This window comes from Molossus molossus, unplaced genomic scaffold (genome assembly GCF_014108415.1).
Source record: "Molossus molossus isolate mMolMol1 unplaced genomic scaffold, mMolMol1.p scaffold_m16_p_19, whole genome shotgun sequence".
Classification (NCBI taxonomy): Eukaryota; Metazoa; Chordata; class Mammalia; order Chiroptera; family Molossidae; genus Molossus; species Molossus molossus.
In genome coordinates this window covers 15566399-15585078 of record NW_023425354.1, presented here as the reverse complement: position 1 = coordinate 15585078, position 18680 = coordinate 15566399, and the positions used below count along the sequence as shown (strand labels likewise).

The 18680-nt window shown below is 41.2% G+C and overlaps 1 protein-coding gene, 1 long non-coding RNA gene and 1 pseudogene across 5 annotated transcripts in view; 2 read left to right on the top strand and 1 right to left on the bottom strand.

Annotated features, from left to right (window-relative positions):
- DHX40 (DEAH-box helicase 40) overlaps positions 1-3352 on the bottom strand; it is a 49900-nt gene extending 46548 nt beyond the window's left edge. Inside the window, exons 1-3 of one of the 3 annotated variants that reach the window (XM_036268288.1) lie at positions 3093-3352; positions 2091-2258; positions 678-823 (exon numbers count right to left, since the gene is read on the bottom strand). In XM_036268288.1, the coding sequence (XP_036124181.1) occupies positions 678-823; positions 2091-2258; positions 3093-3204 (426 nt within the window). In that variant the 5' untranslated portion in view covers positions 3205-3352. The remainder of the gene's footprint in view (positions 1-677; positions 824-2090; positions 2259-3092) is intronic. The other 2 variants (XM_036268289.1, XM_036268287.1) reach the window with 2 other exon arrangements.
- Positions 3353-3366: 14 nt separating this feature from the next.
- LOC118633970 lies at positions 3367-5217 on the top strand. Of its 2 annotated transcripts, XR_004960319.1 has the most exons (4): positions 3367-3645; positions 3746-3829; positions 4503-4641; positions 5140-5217. It is a non-coding gene; the product is annotated as an uncharacterized LOC118633970 (long non-coding RNA). The 2 variants fall into 2 exon arrangements; XR_004960318.1 differs by having other exon boundaries at positions 3367-3829.
- Positions 5218-16197: 10980 nt separating this feature from the next.
- LOC118634055 lies at positions 16198-17306 on the top strand (annotated as a pseudogene).
- Positions 17307-18680: the final 1374 nt, after the last annotated feature.

Sequence of the window (18680 nt, the reverse complement as noted above, 5' to 3'; positions counted from 1 at the left end):
ATATTCTGGGATAAAGCAATAAAAGTGACCAATTAAGGAGATACAATGAAGTCAGTGAAAAGTGGTAAATGAAATAAGCCAGATACAAAGGACAAAATATTGTATGATTCGACTTATATGGGACAAGCAAATGCATAGAGACAGAAAGGAAAACAGGAAGTCACCTGGGCTGGGGCGGGAGGAGGGAATGGGGAGTTAACTATTTAACAGATACAGAGTTTCTATTTGGATGATGAAAAGTTTTGAAAAAGATAGTGGTGATGGTGACAAATATTGTGAATGTATTTAATTCCAGAGAACTGTACATCTAAACATAGTTAAAATGGTAAATTTCATGTTATGTATTATTTTACAAAAAAGGTCTTTAAAAGAATACAAATGTAAGTTACTGTATACAAATGTAATTTAGCTGTAAGGATCCTTGCAGCTAAATATAATTAAAGAATCCTAAGAAAAATCAACATAACTTATAAAGCAATTGAAAAGAGAGAAAACTGGTTAAATATTACACATTACAGAGCTAAAGCATTAACATTGGGCAACAAAAATTAATTGTAATCTGAGGCTCTGTTTCATTAAAATATAAATAGAATTTCAAGGTTAAAATCCTTCATAATTTTCTTCACTCTTTCCATAACTTTACAGTATTTAAACAAATACCAACAAAACTTTTGTACCTTAGAGCTGCAATCATCAAAACGCACTTGGTATCCTACTTTGGATCCCAAAGTACATTTCATTTCTTCAGCAACCCTCTGAGCAACTGATATGGCAGCTACTTTTCGTGGCTGAGTCACACCGATCATACCATGTTGTGAAAACCCTATCAAAACCAGAGGTTAAAAAAACATAAAAATGTTAACAGTTGCTTCCTATTAGAGCTAAATTGTTTCTGGCCAATCAATACAAACTATTCGAGTATTTCTAAAACTCTGCAAATTAACAACATACTATATTACATCATGGAAATTTAAGAATTAAAAATAAGAATACATATTAATAATCATTCAAAATGTATATACTTTACTTAGGCTTGATTTTTTTTTAAATCCAATATAAAGATTTACTCTAAAGAGTAAGCCAAAAATTTTTAATCTCTAGGAATCCATAACATTCCACATACTTCCTAAAATAGATTTACCTGTCACAGAAGTTTAAATATATCACCTTACATAGATTCTAAAGGCATTTTTAAAAAATAATTTTAAATATCTTTGAAAGGGAGATGAATCTTACATTTGATAACAGTTTTACCTTATTAATGGAACGTAAAAGGGTGGTATGTCTTAACTGATGGTATCTTAGGTTTGATGCATAAGAATACATTAATATATAAGCTAATAAATTTGTTTTTTTATATGAATAATATCCAATATAATTTTGTTCTATATTAACCTTATGCTAGAAAGTTTTACCACAATAAAGTGAAGACACTTTCAGGGTAATTTGTTATCTGGCTTAGTGTTGGCATGTTATCTGGCTTAGTGTTAGCAGAGACAGGAAATAAATCCTTACCTGATAATGCTCTGGAGAAAGAACCAAGAAATATTGTCAGCAACAGATATCAATATATCTCTTCCCCCCAAAATAATTTCAATACCCAATGGTTAATAGTGTCCTGCAAGACAACCTTATTCTATGGCAGAGAATCAGTATCTACCTATAATTCTATTTGGGATTATGGTAATTAAAAACAGAAAACCTGTGCCCAGCAGGTGTGACTCAGTGGATTCAGCATCCACCCATTAACTGAGAGGTCCTGGTTTGATTCCCGGTCAAGGCACATGCCAGGGTTTCCGGTTTGATCCCCAGTAAGGGGCGTGCAGGAGGCAGCTGATCCATGTCTGTCTCTCTCTCTCTTTCCCTAAAAATCAATAAAAACTTTTTTTTTTTAATGGAAAACTTGCCACCTCAACTAATACCATCTGAAATAAAACCACAAAGAAGCAAGGAAGATGTAGGGAGGGTGTGCCAAAAGAAGAATTAGGACTGTAAAACAAATGTTGGGGATTTGTGCTACACAGAAGTCATATTAGCCTTTAAGAAGATATATTTAAAATACTCCCAATATTATCCGTGAATACCATTACCTGCTTCATATAGATATTTTGGAAGTTGAGTTGTTTTACCACTTCCTGTATTTCCAGTAACAATAAGGAATGAATTGTCCCTCACAGCCTGAATAAGTTTTTTTCTTTGTTTTTGAATAGGAAAAGTTGGAGTAGTTCCTCCCTCCTGTGATGTGCATCCTTTCTCTTCTGTAATGAGAGAAAAACAATTGTGCAATTAAAAGATGTGTAAAGATATCAATGACTCAATTTCCCAGGACTGAAAAGAGAAAGACAGTAAAATTTTAAGGTTGGAAAACATCAGCCAATGACTTATCAACCAAATCACCTAAGTCTAATTTGTAACTGAGGGTTTATAAGCCCAGAACAACTTTTTAGTGAAATCTAACAACTTGAGCATTCGCTAATGCGTGACTCAAAAGGACTCGACAAAGTAAGCCTAGAACAAGGCAATGTATATGCCAGCATACCTGTACAGAAGCACAAAACCCAGTTTTATTAAACAATTGACCAAAAACTGGAACACAGCAGAGAACTGTCAGCTGAATTAAAAGCCAACTGTGTTCGCTTCTGATTCATGGTTCAAGTTAGGTCCCTGCTCGGAGTGACATATCCCAGAAGGCCAAGTGGTGGGTAACCATGGAAACTGGCTCCTGGAAACTGGCTCGCTCTATACCGTACCCAAAGGCAGGCTGGCGCCCGACCGAGGGCGGGGGAGGGAGGATAGACGGGTAGAGAACAAAGGCTTTATGAGGCTGTTTAACAGCAGAGCGCGTCTCAGCATCGGGGTTCACTTTTTTGTACCCCAGAAAGGTTTTCGCTCAACTTGGGTCCGGGACCGCCCTCCCCACACCGAAGTGTTCGCTGGACGCAAAGTTCGCCTCCGGCTTGGAGGGCGAGGAGAACGCTGCGGCCTCCTTCCCGCTCTCCTCGGCTGCCCCAGGCAGACTTTTATGCCCGCCCCAGCGCCCCAGCCCCCCAGCCCCAACTCTCGCCGGCAGCGCGGCGTCCCGCGGACCGCACCTCTCTCAGCGCTGGAAACAGCCGAAGGCCGCTCTTCCTGGGGCTCTCTGGACCGCTCGCCCTCCTCTTGCCGCCGTGGCGCCCTGCCCGCGACGGCGGGAAACCGGGACATAGACGTGGCCCCGAGCGGAGGTGAGCACGTCCACCGATGTGGGGAGATGGGAGGGATGGGCGGGGAAAGGCGGAGACGCGCCCTGATGACGTGCCGGTGTTTACTTCCGCGCGTGCGACTGGAGGCGAGGGGAGGGCAGCTGTTCGATGACGTGCGCGCGGCCCGGGAAAGTTTTCACTCCCGCAACGCTGTCTGCCGCTGTGCCGCAGCCTTCCCCAGGGTCTGGAAGGGCTCCTCCCGTCCCTCCTCTTTGCGCAGAAGAGCCAGGCGACACTGCCTGGCTCAGGCACAGTGGTCACTGCACGCCTGCTCGGCGGCACGCACCCAGCGCGACGTGACAGTTGGCTGGCCGCTGGAACCGTCCTGGAGTGCGGGCTCCACGCGCCTGGCCCCTCCTGAGATAGCCTGGTCCAGGTGTCCGGCGGCAGAGCTGCCGGTTTGGTTGTGTCCAAAACCGAGGTCCCCTACGCTGATCATTTCCTTCAGAGGACCCAAGCAGTTTCATTTACTGACATGTTTATTTTCTTCCCCTTTTCCTCAGGTAGACAGAGGGCGGGAACTTGAGAAAATCATAGGACACTCAGAGCCCAGCAGCAAAGTCATTAATGCAAAGAGGACTATCAAGGTGTGTTGGATTTGCTGGATGGATGGATGAATGATTGGGTTACAGAGGAGTTAACTTTCAATAGGCGTGGATTCCTTGGAAACCGTAAGATCTGAAAAGCTAAAAATATACAACAATCAGCCATGGCCAGTGCTCAATGGTTAGAGCGTTGGTCCACAGACCGAGGGGGTCGCGGGTTTGATTCGGGTCAAGGGCAGGTACCTGGGTTGCAGGTTCTATCCCCAGCCTGGTTGGGGTAGTGCAGGAGGCAACCAATTGATGTCTCTCATACTAATATTTCTTTCCCTTTCTCTCTCTCACCCTCCCTCCCACTTTATCTGATGATAAATGGAAAAACATCCTCCCGTGAGGATTTTTTTAAAAAGTAGAAAAGAATAGCCAGAAAAAGAGACCGCTGCTACAGTGTACGTATGATGATTTAAAAGGACTTGATCACTGAGATTATTGGAGTACAATTAGAAGGTGTGTTTAGGAGAGTAGAAACACAAAGGTACTGATGAGGGAGAAAAAGCAAGTTCACATTTTGAGAAAGGACTCAGGACTAGAGAAGAGAACAAACTTTTAGTCAATGTAGTTATAAATATACATTTGTGGCAGATTTGTGTTTCAAAATATGAATCTAATTGTTTCTCTGTATTTCCTTCCCCTATTTCTATCTTACTTGTAAACCAAGGGCCTTTCTTCCCAGCCCTCACCAAAGCAGAAACAAAGATCCAGGGACATGATGACCTGAGGGCTAAATCCTCCTGCTTGTGCTTGAAGAACTGGTTGTTTACTAAGATGGATAAGACTGGCCAGAGAAAAGGGAGAAGGTAATGAGAAAGGAAGAAGTGATAGAAGGAACAAAGAGCCTCAATGTGGACAGGAGAAAGAGGATTTTTCATTAGAAAGTTCCAATGGAATGATTTTAAGAAGACCAGCCATCCTCAAGTATGGACCATTCATCCTTTAAAAATAAATTTTAAATAAACCACAAACAACCTATGACCCATTTGTTGTTTAGCAGTCCTGGATACATGTGGGCCTAGAAGGAGGGGAAGGGGAGATTGAACATTCAGGAGGGAACAGGAGCATGAAGAAGAACCTCACTTCCTAAACCAGGTAGAACTAGACAGAAACGTCTGGGAACTTTTCTGAATGAAGTGGTGGTGGGCCCCATGCCACTGTTATATATTCTATTGACATGCTATGGGATGTTAGCGATTTGGAAATCTGGAGAAAAATAGAGCTTAGAGAAGTATCCACCTTTCAGTCCAAAAGCAAAAGACATCATCATCACCACACTTTCTTCTCTTTCTTTTTTGTCTTAGGTTTCAAGTGTCCAGACATTAAGATTTAAATTAGTATCACAGGAATAGTCACCAAACAGTCATTTCACTCATCAAGAATATAATTTAATTGAGAGGTTAGTAAAGATTGAGACACTTCTAGCCATTGTCGATGAAAATTGATGCTTTAGACATGTGCATATGAACTTGAATAAGTGTGTGGGATTCTTATTACTAAAATAGGGCCTCTTTCAAATGAAGCTCAACGATTAACTTTTTATTCATTTAATCATTCATTCATGTATTTTTTTTTTCAGTATTAGAATGCACCCTTTTTAATAGCCATACAGAAGCATAAAAATATATGTAAGACACGATCACTACTTTCTATGGCATTACATGTATTCAAGGAGATAAAATATTTACAGGAGGAAAAATGAGCTCGAGTGATCAGAGAAGGCTTCTTGGAGTTAGTGGCATTTGAACTGAGCTTGGAAAGTTGGGAAGATTCCAAGAAATACCAGGGAAAGATTCTGGATAAAGGAAACCTCACAAAGGCACGAACAGAGTGATCAAGATGTTATTAATTATGGATTATTGAAAAATCTGCAAAATTAAAGTTCTATCTCTGGTGATGGTCTGTAAATCTTTCACTTGCCTGAAGGTGGCAAGCTGGGTTTATTTGAGAAACGTCAGCATCAACATTATTTGAAAGAAAAAGAAAAACAGTACTACTCCCCTGGAAAAAAAACAAACTTTCATTAACATTTAACTCATAAAATCAAAAAGTGAAAAAGATTAAAACTTACACAATCATTTAACTAATAGACATATTTAGTATTATCTATTTTAAGGCACATAGATTTTATGTTACAAATATTTTTCATGTTATTGTGGGTTTTTGTTTCTACTGATTTCTCAGTTATGACATAATTTTTTCATTACAGAAAAAGGAGCTTATACTTATAAGTATTATTAAAATCTATAATAAGCATTATTTATAAGTCTATTGGGGTGGTTAGGCTTATTGAGGCATGGTAAACTCACCCTTTTTAGTGTATAGTTGTGAGTTTTATGAATATTGATTAGTGCATATGGTTTGTAATCACCACTATAATAAAGATGTAAAACAGTTTTATAACTCTAACAAATTCCTTTATGCTGCTTTGTGGGCAATCCCTTCCTTCACCTCTACACCCTGACAACCACTGATTTGCTTTCTATCTGTACAGTTTGACCTCCTCCAAAATGTCATATAGTATGTACTCTTTTTTGGTCTGGCTTCCTTCATTCAGCATAGTTGCTTTGAGATTCATCTATATTTGAATATAGTTGTAGTATGTATAAACAATTTAATCCTTTTTATTACTGAATAGTATTTCATTATATGAATGTACCACAGTTTGTTTATCAATTCCTTAGCTGAAGGACATTTATGTTGTTTCCAGTTTTTGGTGATTATGCATAAAGTCACTATAAACATTCACACACAGGTTTTTAGGTGACCATACATTTTGGTTTCTCTAGAAGTGGAAGTACAGGGTTGAGTGATAAATGTATGTTCATAAGAAACTGCTGGGAGACTCCAAAATAGCAGCAGAGTGAATGGAGCCACACAGACCATCTCCCAGGACCAATTGGAATTACAACTAAAATAAAGACAAATCATTGGGGAAAAACAACAGAAAAGCAGCTGGAAAAGACCCATATAACCATGGTCAGAAAGAGGACACGAAATTGAGCCTGGCAGGAACTGCAGAGGCACAAGAGGGAGGGCTGGGAGCCCACAGACAGCAGCTGTTCTGGCTGTGAGCAGCTCCCTCTGGGTTAAAATCCCCCTGGCTCCACAGCACAGAGGGCCAGGACAGAGCACTAAATTAGCTACAGCCACTCACCTTGGGCTCCAGCAGAGGGAGGGTAGACTGGTTTGGAACTGTGTGGAGAGACTCGAGAGGTGGGAGAGCTGGGGCAGCAGTGGGAGTTTTGTTGCTGAATCACTCCCTCACCGGACAGTAGCTATCTTGCTGGAAGAGCCCCACGGAAGAGCAACAGCCCCTCCCTCAAGAATTTAATACCACCTACCCAAGCCAGGGAAATGCAAATTGAGGCTTATTAACAGCCAGCAAGCACCTGCCCCACCCTCTGGAAATCCTCTTACCCTGAACACCTGAGGGATTTTTTCATTCAGCAAAGGGCTACAACAGAAGGCTCATCAAGTACCTGAGACTAATAGCCTCCAGGCAAAAAGCTAGAGGATAACTGGACCTTTTCTGGGCTTGCAAATCTACCCAGGAAAGTAAGACTTGACAGTGGTGTTTAACATGGGTCCTGCCACACTCATTCAAACCCAGTAGAGGAAGCCACAACCAGCAGAACACCAACACCCACAGGGAAAATTCGGCAGGTTCCAAAATCGACTGAGACCACCAAAATGGTGAAACAAAGAAACAAATCCCAAATGAAAGAACAAGATCATTGGAGAGAAGATTAAATAAATTAAAGGGATTTGAGCAAGATATCAGAGGGTGAGTTAAGAGTAATAATCATGAGGAAGCTAAACAGCATGAATAAAGAAATAGAAGCATTGAAAACCAACCAATTGGAAATGAACGACATATCAGCAATAAAGAACACATTGGAAGGAATAACCAGCACAGTAGAGGAGGCTGAGGATTGGATCAGTGAATTAGAAGCCAGGGTAGAAAAAAATCATCCAATCAGAGAATCAAAAAGAAAAAAACAATTAAAAAACAGGAAGACAGCCTAAGAGAACTGTGGGGCAATATGAAACAACAACATCCACATCATAGGAGTTACAGAAGAAAAAGAAAATGAGCAAGGGAGAGAATATATTTGAAGAAATAGTGACAGCGAACTTCCCTAACTTGGTAAAGGAAAAAGGCATGCAAGTACAAGAAGCACAGAGAGTCCCAAGTAAGAAGAACCCAAACAGGCCCACACCAAGACACAAAATAATTAAAATGCCAAAAATTAAAGACAGAGAGAGAATCCTAAAGGCAGCAAGAGATAAGCAACATAAGGCTATCAGCTGACTTCTCAACAGAAATACTACAGGGAAGAAGGGAGTGGCATGAAGTAATCAAGGTCATGAAAAACAAGGATCTGAATCCAAGACTACTCTATCTGGCAAGGCTATCATTCAAAACAGAAGGTGAAATAAAGAACTTCCCAGACAAAAAAAAAAGGCTGAGGAAATATATTAGCACCAAACCAGCACTGCAAGAAATATTAAAAGGACTGCTGGCCCTGGCTGGTTTCGCTCAGCGGTTAGAGTGTCGGCCTGCAGTCCAGAAAGGCCCGGGTTCAGTTCCTGCTAAGGGCACGTACCTCGGTTGCAGTTTGTCCCCGGCCCTGGTTGGGTCGTGCAGTAGGCAGCCATTCATGTGTCCCTTTCATGTTGATGTTTTTCTCTCTCTCTCTCTCTTTCTCTCTCTCCCTCCCACTCTGTCTGAACAAAAAAATGAAAAATGTCCTCAGGTGAGGATAAAAAAAGAAAGAAAGAAAAAAAGGACTGCTGTAATCAATAGAAGAAATAGGAAGAACAATACAACCACAATAAACAAAAATGGCAATAAATAAGTACATAACAACTTTAGATGTAAATGGATTAAATGCCATGATCAAAAAACAGAGTAGCTGATTGGATAAGAAAGCATGACTCATATATGTGTTGTTTACAAGAGATCCACCTCACAACAAAAGACTCACTTAGGTTGAAAGTGAAGGAATGGAAAAAAAAATCTTCCAAGCAAACAGAAAGGAAAATAAAGCTGGGGTAGCAATACTAATACCTGATAAAATAGATTTCAAAATGAAGGCCATAACTAGAGACAAAGAAGAGGACTACATAATATTGAAAGGATCTATCCAACAGGAAGATATAACCTTGGTAAACATATATGCACCCAACACAGAAACGCCAAAATATATTTTAAAACTTCTAGAGGACTTCAAAGGAGAAATTGACAGCAATACAATCATAGCAGGGGACTTCAACACCCCCACTGACATCACTGGATAGATCCTCTAGACAAAAAATTAACAAGAATGCAGAGACTCTACATGATGCACTACATCAAATGGATTTAATAGATATCTACAGAGAATTATACCCCAAAACTACAGAATTCACATTCTTCTCAAGTGCACATGGGACATTCCCAAAGGTAGACCACATGTTAGGGCACAGGCTAAGTCTCTACAAGTTCAAGAAGATTGAAATCATATCAAGCATCTTCTCAGATCACAATGGCATGAAGCTAGAAATCAATCACAACAAAAGCATTTCAATACATGGAGGCTAAATAGCATGTTATTAAACAATGAATGGGTTACCGAGGAGATCAAGGAAGAAATCTAAAACTTCCTGGAAACCAATGAAAATGAACACACAATATAAAGTCTATGGGATGCAACGAAAGCAGTCCTGAGAGGGAAGTTCATAGCACTACAGACCTACCTCAGGAAACAAGAAAAATTTCTAATAGACTATCTCACTTCACGACTTAAAGAACTAGAAAGCAAACAAAAAGAAAAACCCAGAGCAAGTAGAAGGAAAGATCAGAGCTGAAATAAACGACATAGAGACTAGAAAAATAAATCAAAAGATCAATGAAACAAGAGCTGGTTCTTTGAAAAGATAAACAAGATTGACGGACCCTTAGCTAGACTCACCAAGAAACAAAGAGAGAGAACCCAAATACACAAAATCAGAAATGAAAGAGGAGAAGTAACAACTGCCACCACAGAAACACAAAGGATTGTTAACAAATACTATGAACAATTATATGCCAACAAATTGGACAAGCTAGGCAAAACGGACAAATTTCTAGAAACACATATTCTCCCAAAACTGAACTGGGAAGAGATAGAAAACTTGAACAGACCAATAACAACTATGGAAATTGAAGACGTAATCAAGAATCTCCCAGCAAACAAAAGCCTGGGCCCAAACAGCTTCATGGGGGAGTTTTACCGAATATTCTAAGAAGAACAACCGTTCTCGGTAGTCCCAGAGACATGGAAGTGGGGTACAGACTGACAATCCCCAGACGAGGGGGTGGGGGGGGAAGAGATAAACCACAGAACTTATATGCATGTATGCATGAACAATGGACATGGACAACAAAGCTGGAGACAGGGTGGGGAGGGAGGGGGAGGGGGAATCAGTGGGGGGGAAAACATCTGTAAAAAAATTAATTAATTAATTAATTAATTAAAATAAAATAAAATGAAAAAAAACACCTGTTCTCCTCAAACTATTCCAAAAGTTCAATAAGGAAGACTTCCAAACTCATTTTATGAAGCCAGCATAATTCTAATTCCAAAACCAGATAAAAACACTACAAAGAAAGAAAAATACAGGCCAATATCCCTGATGAACATAGATGCCAAAATCCTTAACAAAATATCAGCAAATCAGATCCAGCAATACATTAAAAAGAGTTATTCACACTCTGGCTGGTTTGACTCAGCGGTTAGAGCATCGGCCCACAGACCAGAGAGTCCTGGGTTCGTTCCCACTAAGGACAAGTACCTCGGTGTTAGTTTGTCACTGGCCCTGGTTGGGGTCATGTGAGTGGCAACCAGTCGATGTGTCTCTCTCACATCGATGTTTCTCTCTCTCTCTTCCTCCCTTTCTTCCTCTCATTCTATCTGAAGATAAATGCAAAAGTGTTCTCAGGTGAGGATAAAAAAAGTTATTCACCATGACCAAGTGGGATTCATCCCAGGGATGCAAGGGTGGTACAATATTTGCAAATCAATAAATGTGATACATCACATAAACAAAATGAAAGATAAAAACCATATAATCATATCAATAGATGCTGAAAAAGCATTCAACAAAATCCAGTACCCATTTCTGATAAAAACACTCAGCAATGTGAGAATAGAGGGATCATATCTTGTTATAATAAAAGCCATATACGAAAGACCTACAGAAAGACCTACTGGTTGCCACTCACAGACCAACATCATACTCAAAGGGCAAACTGAAAGTATTTCCCTTAAGAACAGGAACAAGACAGGGATACCACTTTCGCCACTCTTATTTAACATAGTACTGGAAGTCTTAGCTACAGCAATCAGACGTAAAGAAAAAATAAAAGGGATCCAAATTGGAAAGGAGGAAATAAAGCTGTCATTATTTGCAGATGGCATGATATTATACATAGAAAACCCTAACTAAAGACTCCATCAAAAATCTACTAGATTTAATAAACGAATTTGGCAAGTTAGCAGGATACAGAATTAACATAAGAAAATCAACAGCATTCTTTTTTTTTTTTTTATCTTCACCCAAGGACACTTCTTAATATTTTGTTCAGATAGAGTGGGAGGGAGAGAGAGCGAGAGAGAGAGAAACATCGACGTGAAAGGGACACATCAACTGGTTGCCACCCACATGACCCAACCAGGGCCGGGGACAAACGGCAACTGAGGTACGTGCCCTTAGTGGGAACCAAACCTGGGTCTCTCTAGACTGCAGGCCGACACTCTAACCGCTAAGCCAAACCGGCCAGGGCTCAATGGCATTCTTATACACCAATAATGAACTCACAGGAAGAGAAACTAAAAAAAAAAATCCCATTTACCATTGCAGCAAGAAAATTAAGATACCTAGGAATAAACTTAACCAAAGAAGTAAAGGTCCTATTTGCAGAAAACTACAGGACATTGAAAAAAGAAATAGAGGAAGATATAAAAAAGTGGAAGCATATACCTTGTTCATGGGTTAGAAGAATTAACATCATTAAAATGGCCATATTACCCAAAGCAGGCTATAGATTCAATGCAATTCCCATTAAAATACCAACAACAGCCCTGGCCGGTTTAGTTCAGTGGTTAGAGCATCGGCCCATGGACCGGAGAGTTGTGGGTTTGGTTCCTGCTAAGAGCACGTGCCTCGGTTGCAGTTTGTCCCTGACCCTGGTTGGGGTTGTGTGGGTGGCGACCACTCAATGGGTGTCTCTCTCTCACATCATTGTTTCTCTCTCTTTCTTCCTCCCTCTCTTCCTCCTGCTCTGTCTGAAGATGAATGCAAGAATGTCCCTAAGTGAGGATAAAAAAAAAATACAAACAACATATTTCACAGAACTAGAACAAATACTTCAAAAGTTTATATGGAACCAAAAAAGACCCTGAATAGCCACAACAATCTTGAAATGAAGAACAAAGTAGGAGGGATCACAATACCGGATATCAGGTTATGCTACAGAGCCATTGTAATCAACGCAGCCTGGTACTGGCAGAAGAACAGGCATATAGATCAATGGAACAGAGCAGAGAATCTGGAAATAGACTCAAGACATCATGCTTAATTAATACTTGACAAAGGTGGCAAGAACATACAATGAAGTAAAGACAGCTGCTTTTGACCTGGCCGGTTTGGCTCAGCGGTTAGAGCGTGGGTCCGCAGACCAATGGGTGGTGGGTTCAATTGTGGTCAAGGGCACAAACTTCTGTTGCTCGTCCCTGGCCCTGGTTGGGTCGTGTGGGAGGCAACCAGTCGATGTGGCTCTATGACATCGATGTTCCTGTCTGTCTCTCTCTCTCTCCCTCCCTCCTACTCTATCTGATAATAAGTAGAAAAATATCCTAAGGTGAGGAATTAAAATACTAATACTACTACTACTAATAATAATAAACTTTAACATTTTAAAATTATATATATATTCACTGAAAGTAAAAACTCTGGACAGTTTAAATAAATCAAGAGAAAATAATCCCAATATTTTCTTTGTATATTGGAATTATAAGTGTGGGTACATTTTTGACACACACTCCCATACAAATGTTTCTAGGATTATTTTTCCGGGTTGCTTTTTCTGATGTTTATACCTTTCTAAAGTCACATGTTTTACCCCTTTTGAAATTAGCTGCCCTCTCCCCCCCTTTCCGCTCCAAATGCAAATACATTTTGTTTACTCCGGAATTGTCAGGTGCAAAGCATGAAGCAAGGGCCAGTTGGGTGAAGAATAGACTTAGTTCTTTGTAGTCACAAGAAAATGCACCCCCAGTCATTCTGCCCTTTTTAAAAATTTGTTCCTTTTCTCTGGTCTAAATGCACTTACAATTAGAACCATAGAAAGCCACATGGACCGAAATCACCATTCCTTACCACTGTGACCGTTCCCCTGGGTCGCACAAAACATTTAATAGGCCTGTTCCAATATCTAATAACAAAGGAAAAACACATGGCAGATCATGATAATGATTTTGTCTTTCTATAATGATGAAAAAAAAAATCTGATCCTGCATAATAATCTCTTTGTTATTCACATTTCCTCATGAATTTTAATGTGCCATCCATTTTCTCATGATTCATCCCCACAGTTCTGTGTGAGCCGTTGCAGAACATTATTCTCTTATCTCTTTCTTTCGGTAATTATTCTAGCTAAACCGAAAGGCTTTAGGATGTTGCCTTTTTTACTGTATTGGTCAAAGAACTGGTCTAGGTTGACATTAAATAACCTAAAAAGATTAAGCTGTGCACTTGTGATTTCTGCACTTTTTCCTATAAGGATGTTACTTAATTTGAAAAAAAAAATTACTTTATAATAATTGTCTGAAACAATTATAAACTTGTGCCTTTTTAAAGAAATCACAATTTGTTGCATTCAGGAAGGTATATGATTTTGTTCTATGTTCTAAAAGTTAGGGAAGCATTTGCAATATATTTTCTTCCTATTCCTATTTTGAAGGCATAATTCATAAATTCAGTTCATATTATTTCTAGACAAGTAATCTCAAAATTACATATAACTAGGCTAGATTTTAGGTATTTAAGGATACAAAATGTCTTACTTATCTTTGTATTCTATGAAGTATCTAGTTGAAGGACTTCCAAATAGAAGGTGCTCATAAATATTTGTTTAATAAATAAAAAGTATCTTGCAGAAAACAAATTGGTGGGTACCAGGTTTGGGGGTGGAAGGGTGGAATTACTGCTGAGGGGAACTTTTTACAGTGATGTTAATATTCTACAGTTTAATTGTGGTGGTGATTACACATACAACTGTATGCATTTGTCAAAAATTGTACACTGAGCCCTGGCCGGTTTGGCTCAACGGTTAGAGCATTGGCCTGTGGTCCAGAGAGACCTGGGTTCAGTTCCCGCTAGGGGTGTGTACCTCAGTTGTAGTTTGTCCCTGGCCCTGGTTGAGTCATGTGAGTGGCAGCCACTCGATGTGTCCCTTTCGCGTCGATGTTTCTCTCTCTCTCTCTCCCTCTCTCTCCCTCTCTCTCCCTCCCACTCTATCTGAACAAAAAAATTAAAAAAACAAACAAACAGTTCACTGAGCTCTGGCTGGTTTGGCTCATCAGTTGGAGCATCATCCTGGGTTCGGTTCCCGCTAAGGGCACATACCTCAGTTGCAGTTCGTCTCCGGCCCCCGTTGGGGTTGTGTGGGTGGCAACCACTCGATGTGTCTCTCTCACATCAATGTTTCTTTCTCTTCCTCCCTCTCTTCCTCTTGCTCTATCTTAAGATAAATGAAAAAATGTCCTTGGGTGAGGATAAAAAAAAATGTACACTGAAAATTGATCCATTTTATTATATGTAAATTACCTCAAGAGAGCTGATTAAAGAAAGGATCTTATGCCCTGGCCAGTTTGACTCAGCGGTTAGAGCATCAGCCTGCGGTCCAGAGAGACCCGGGTTCAGTTCCGGCTAAGGGCACGTACCTCGGTTGCAATCTGTCCCCGGCCCTGCTTGGGTTGTGTGGGTGGCAACCACTCAATGTGTCCCTTTCACGTCGCTATTTCTCTCTCTCTCTCTCTCTGTCCTTCCCACTCTATCTAAACAAAAAATGTAAAAATGTCCTCGGGTGAGGATTAAAATAAATAAATAAATAAATAAATAAATAAATAAATAAATATTCTTTTTAAAAATCTTGCTTTATATTCAGTCATATACAGTATATGGTAAGCGTCTGTTTACTATGGATACTATAAGAACTGGGATGCAGTGGGGAAAATTCTGAGTTCCTGCTCTCACGGAACTTATATTCTAGAAGGGGAGGCAACTGGAGTAAAATGTAATAAATACTATAACATCGTAGTACAAGAGACTGAAGAGACATGATAACTAAATATAATACAGTATCCTAGATAGAATCCTGGAACAGAAAAAGGACCTTAGTGGAAAAAAAAAAAATCAATAAAATCCAAATAAAGTCTATAGTTTAGTTAATAGCATCACAGCTATGTTCATGTTTTAGTTTTGACAAATGTACCACAGTTGTGTAAGACTTGAACATTAGGGGATGCTTGGTGAAGGGTATATGGAAATTCTATAGTATCTTTGCAGCTCTTCTGTAAATCTCAAATTACCCTAAAATAAAAACTTTACTTAGGGGGAGGAGGAGGAAGAGGACAGAATGAGTTGGGAGCTTCTGGCAGGGGCACCCAACCTAATTTTTTTTTTGTTCAGGTAGAGTGGGAGGGAGAGAAAGGAACAGAGAGAGAGAGAGAAACATCGATGTGAAAGGAACACATCGAGTGGCTGCCACCCACACAACCGACCAGGGCTGGGGACAAACTGCAACCGAGGTACGCGCCCTTAGCGGGAACCGAACCCGGGTCTCTCAGGACCGCAGGCCGACGCTCTAACCGCCGAGCCAAACCGGCCAGGGCCCAACCTAATTTGAGAGTCAAGGAAGGCTTTCAGGGAAAAGAATCTTTAAGCTGAGAACCGAAAGACAAACAGAAGAGAACCAAAGAGGTGTCCCGAAAGAGTACATAAAATACTTAAAGGGCCGAAGCAACAGAAAGCATGACGCCTGGGAAACGAATAAAATACAATAATTTGGAGCTTAGCCTGGAGCAGGGAGATGCGGAGAAGAATGGTGGAAGATAAAGCTAGAGCGGTGGGCACAAGGCCCTTCAAAATCATGTTGAGAAGTTTGCCTTCTAGGGCAGTTCCAAGTGAAATTAAAACAAGTAAGTAAGTAAATAAATACAATGAGTATTTAACAGCACTGCGGCCTCAGTGCTAGCCGGGCTGGGGTGCAGAGAGTCCAGGCCACATCCAGGGCCAGTGCTCCCGATTGTGACATCGCATCCATCCCCTTGGTGATGGAGCTAAACGCGGGGAAGGAAGACTTCAGACGGAGAAGAGCCAGCAAGATCCTGGAGCGCTTCCTGACCGGCACTGAGTGCGGGCATCAGGGTTTGGAGCCTTTTGAACAGGGAACCTGCGCCCCAACACTTGGAAGGGCCTGGATTTCAGTGATAAGACTTGGGGTATGATGTAACCCGCTTCCAGGGGGATGTTGACGGAGATCTTATCTGTCCTATTTGCAGTGGAGTCTTGAAGGACCCAGTCAAGGCACCTCATTGTGTGCATGCTTTCTGCAATGCCTGCATCACCCAGTGATTCTCTCAGCAGCAGACCTGTCTGGTGGACCGTAGCGTCATGACAGTCGCCCACCTGAGCCCAGTACCCGAATCATGCAGAGCGTGTTGTCAAAGCTGCAGGTTGCCTGCGACAATGCTGTATTTGGCTGCGCTGCTGTTGTCTGGCTTGACAACCTCATGTCTCACCTCAGCGACTGTGAGTACAACCCGAAACGGCCGGTGACCTGTGAACAGGACTACGGCCTGGAGATGCCCCAGGACGAGCTGCCACACCACAGCTGCCTTACACACCTGCGCTCAGTGGCACAGCAGCAGCAGACACGCATCGCACAGCTGGAAAGGACCTCAGCTGAACAGGAGCACCAGCTGGCGGAGCAGACGCATCATCCAGCAGCTGAGGGCGTGCATGGCTGCAGTTTGCAGTGTCAACCTCGATCTTCAAAACCCGGAGGAGACAACTGGAGACGACGAGATCCTAGCATGGGTGAACTCCCTGCAGCCAGCCAGAGTGACCCGCTGGGGAGTGATCTCCACCCCAGATGCTGTACTCCAGGCTGTAATCACATGCTCCCTGGTGGAGAGTGGCTGTCCTGCCTCTGTTGTCAACGAGCTGATAGAAAATGCCCACGAGCGAAGCTGGCCCCAGGGCCTGGCCACACTAGACACGACAGATGAACCGGCAGTACTAAAAGAACTATGTGGCCAGATGCATCCCTGGCAATCAGGCTGTTGTTGTGATGGCCTTTGAGAACCGGCATATGGGCGATGACATGGTGCAGGAGCCAGGGCTTGTCATGATATTGTCGCATGATGTGGAAGCGATCTAGATCTCGGTGCGCTGTCAGGAACGCTTGCTCTGCCTTTCAGGTGGGAAACCTAGATTCCCTTCTTTTGCCTAATTTCTTCCCCTAAGACGCCTGTAAATTTTCAGTCTGGTTGGGAAAGTCCCCACTTCTTTATCTATTTTCCTGCCTAGGGTCCCTGGTTCCAGATATTTTCAGAAATATACATTCACAAACATACTCATTTTCTCTAGCAGTGGTTCTTAACCTTCCTAATAGCGCAACCTTTTTTAAAAAAAATCTTTATTGTTGAATGTATTACAGATGTTTCTCATTTCCCCCCAATGACCCCCTCCTCCCCACTCCCGCCCCCCTCCCGCCTTTTCCCACACTATTGTCTGTGTCCATTGGTTATGCATATAAGTTCTCTGGTTTATTTCTTCCCACCCCCCAACCCCTTTCCCTTTGAGGTTTGTCAGTCTAGCAATGAATTTGTACTTCTTAATCCCTTCACCTTTTTCACCCATTCCCCCAACCCCCCTCCCATCTGGCAGCCAACAAAATGTTCTCTGTATCTATGAGAATGTTTCTGTTCTGCCTGTTCATTTTGTTTGTAGACTCCATTGTCGATAGATATGTATTCATTGCCATTTTGTTTGTTCATATATTTTATCTTTTTCTTCAAAAAGACCCTTCATCATTTCATATAATAACGGTTTGGTGGTGATGAACTCCTTTAACTTTTTCTTGTCTGGGAAAGTCTTTATATGGCCATCGATTCTAAATGACAGCTTTGCAGGATAGAGTAATCTTGGTTGTAGGTTCTTGCTTTTCATCATTCTGAATATTTCTTGCCACTCCCTTCTGGCCTGCAAAGTTTCTTTTGAGAAATCAGCTGACAGCCTTATGGGAACTCCTTGTAGGTAATTATCTGCTTTTCTCTTGCTGCATTTAAGATTCTCTCTTTGTCTTGAACCTTTTGCATTTTGATGATGATGTGTCTTGGTGTGGGCCTCTTGGGGTTCATCTTGTTTGGGACTCTCTGTGCTTCCTGGACTTGTATGTCTGTTTCCTTCACCAAGTTAGGAAAGTTTTCTGCCATTATTGTTTCAAACAGGTTTTCAATTTCTTGTTCTCTCTCTTCTCCTTCTGGCACCCCCAAGATGCGAATGTTGGCACACTTGAAGTTGTCCCAGAGGCTCCTTACACTGTCCTCATTTTTTTGGATTCTTTTTTCTTTTTGCTGTTCTGATTGGGCGTTTTTTGCTTCCTTATATTCCAAATCAATGGTTTGCTTCTTGGATTTACGAACGCTACTATTGAATCTGTGTAAATTATTCTTTATTTCAGTTAATGCCTCCTTCATTTCTGACTGTGCATTCATCATTTATGACTGGTCCTTTTTTATGTGCTTGAGGC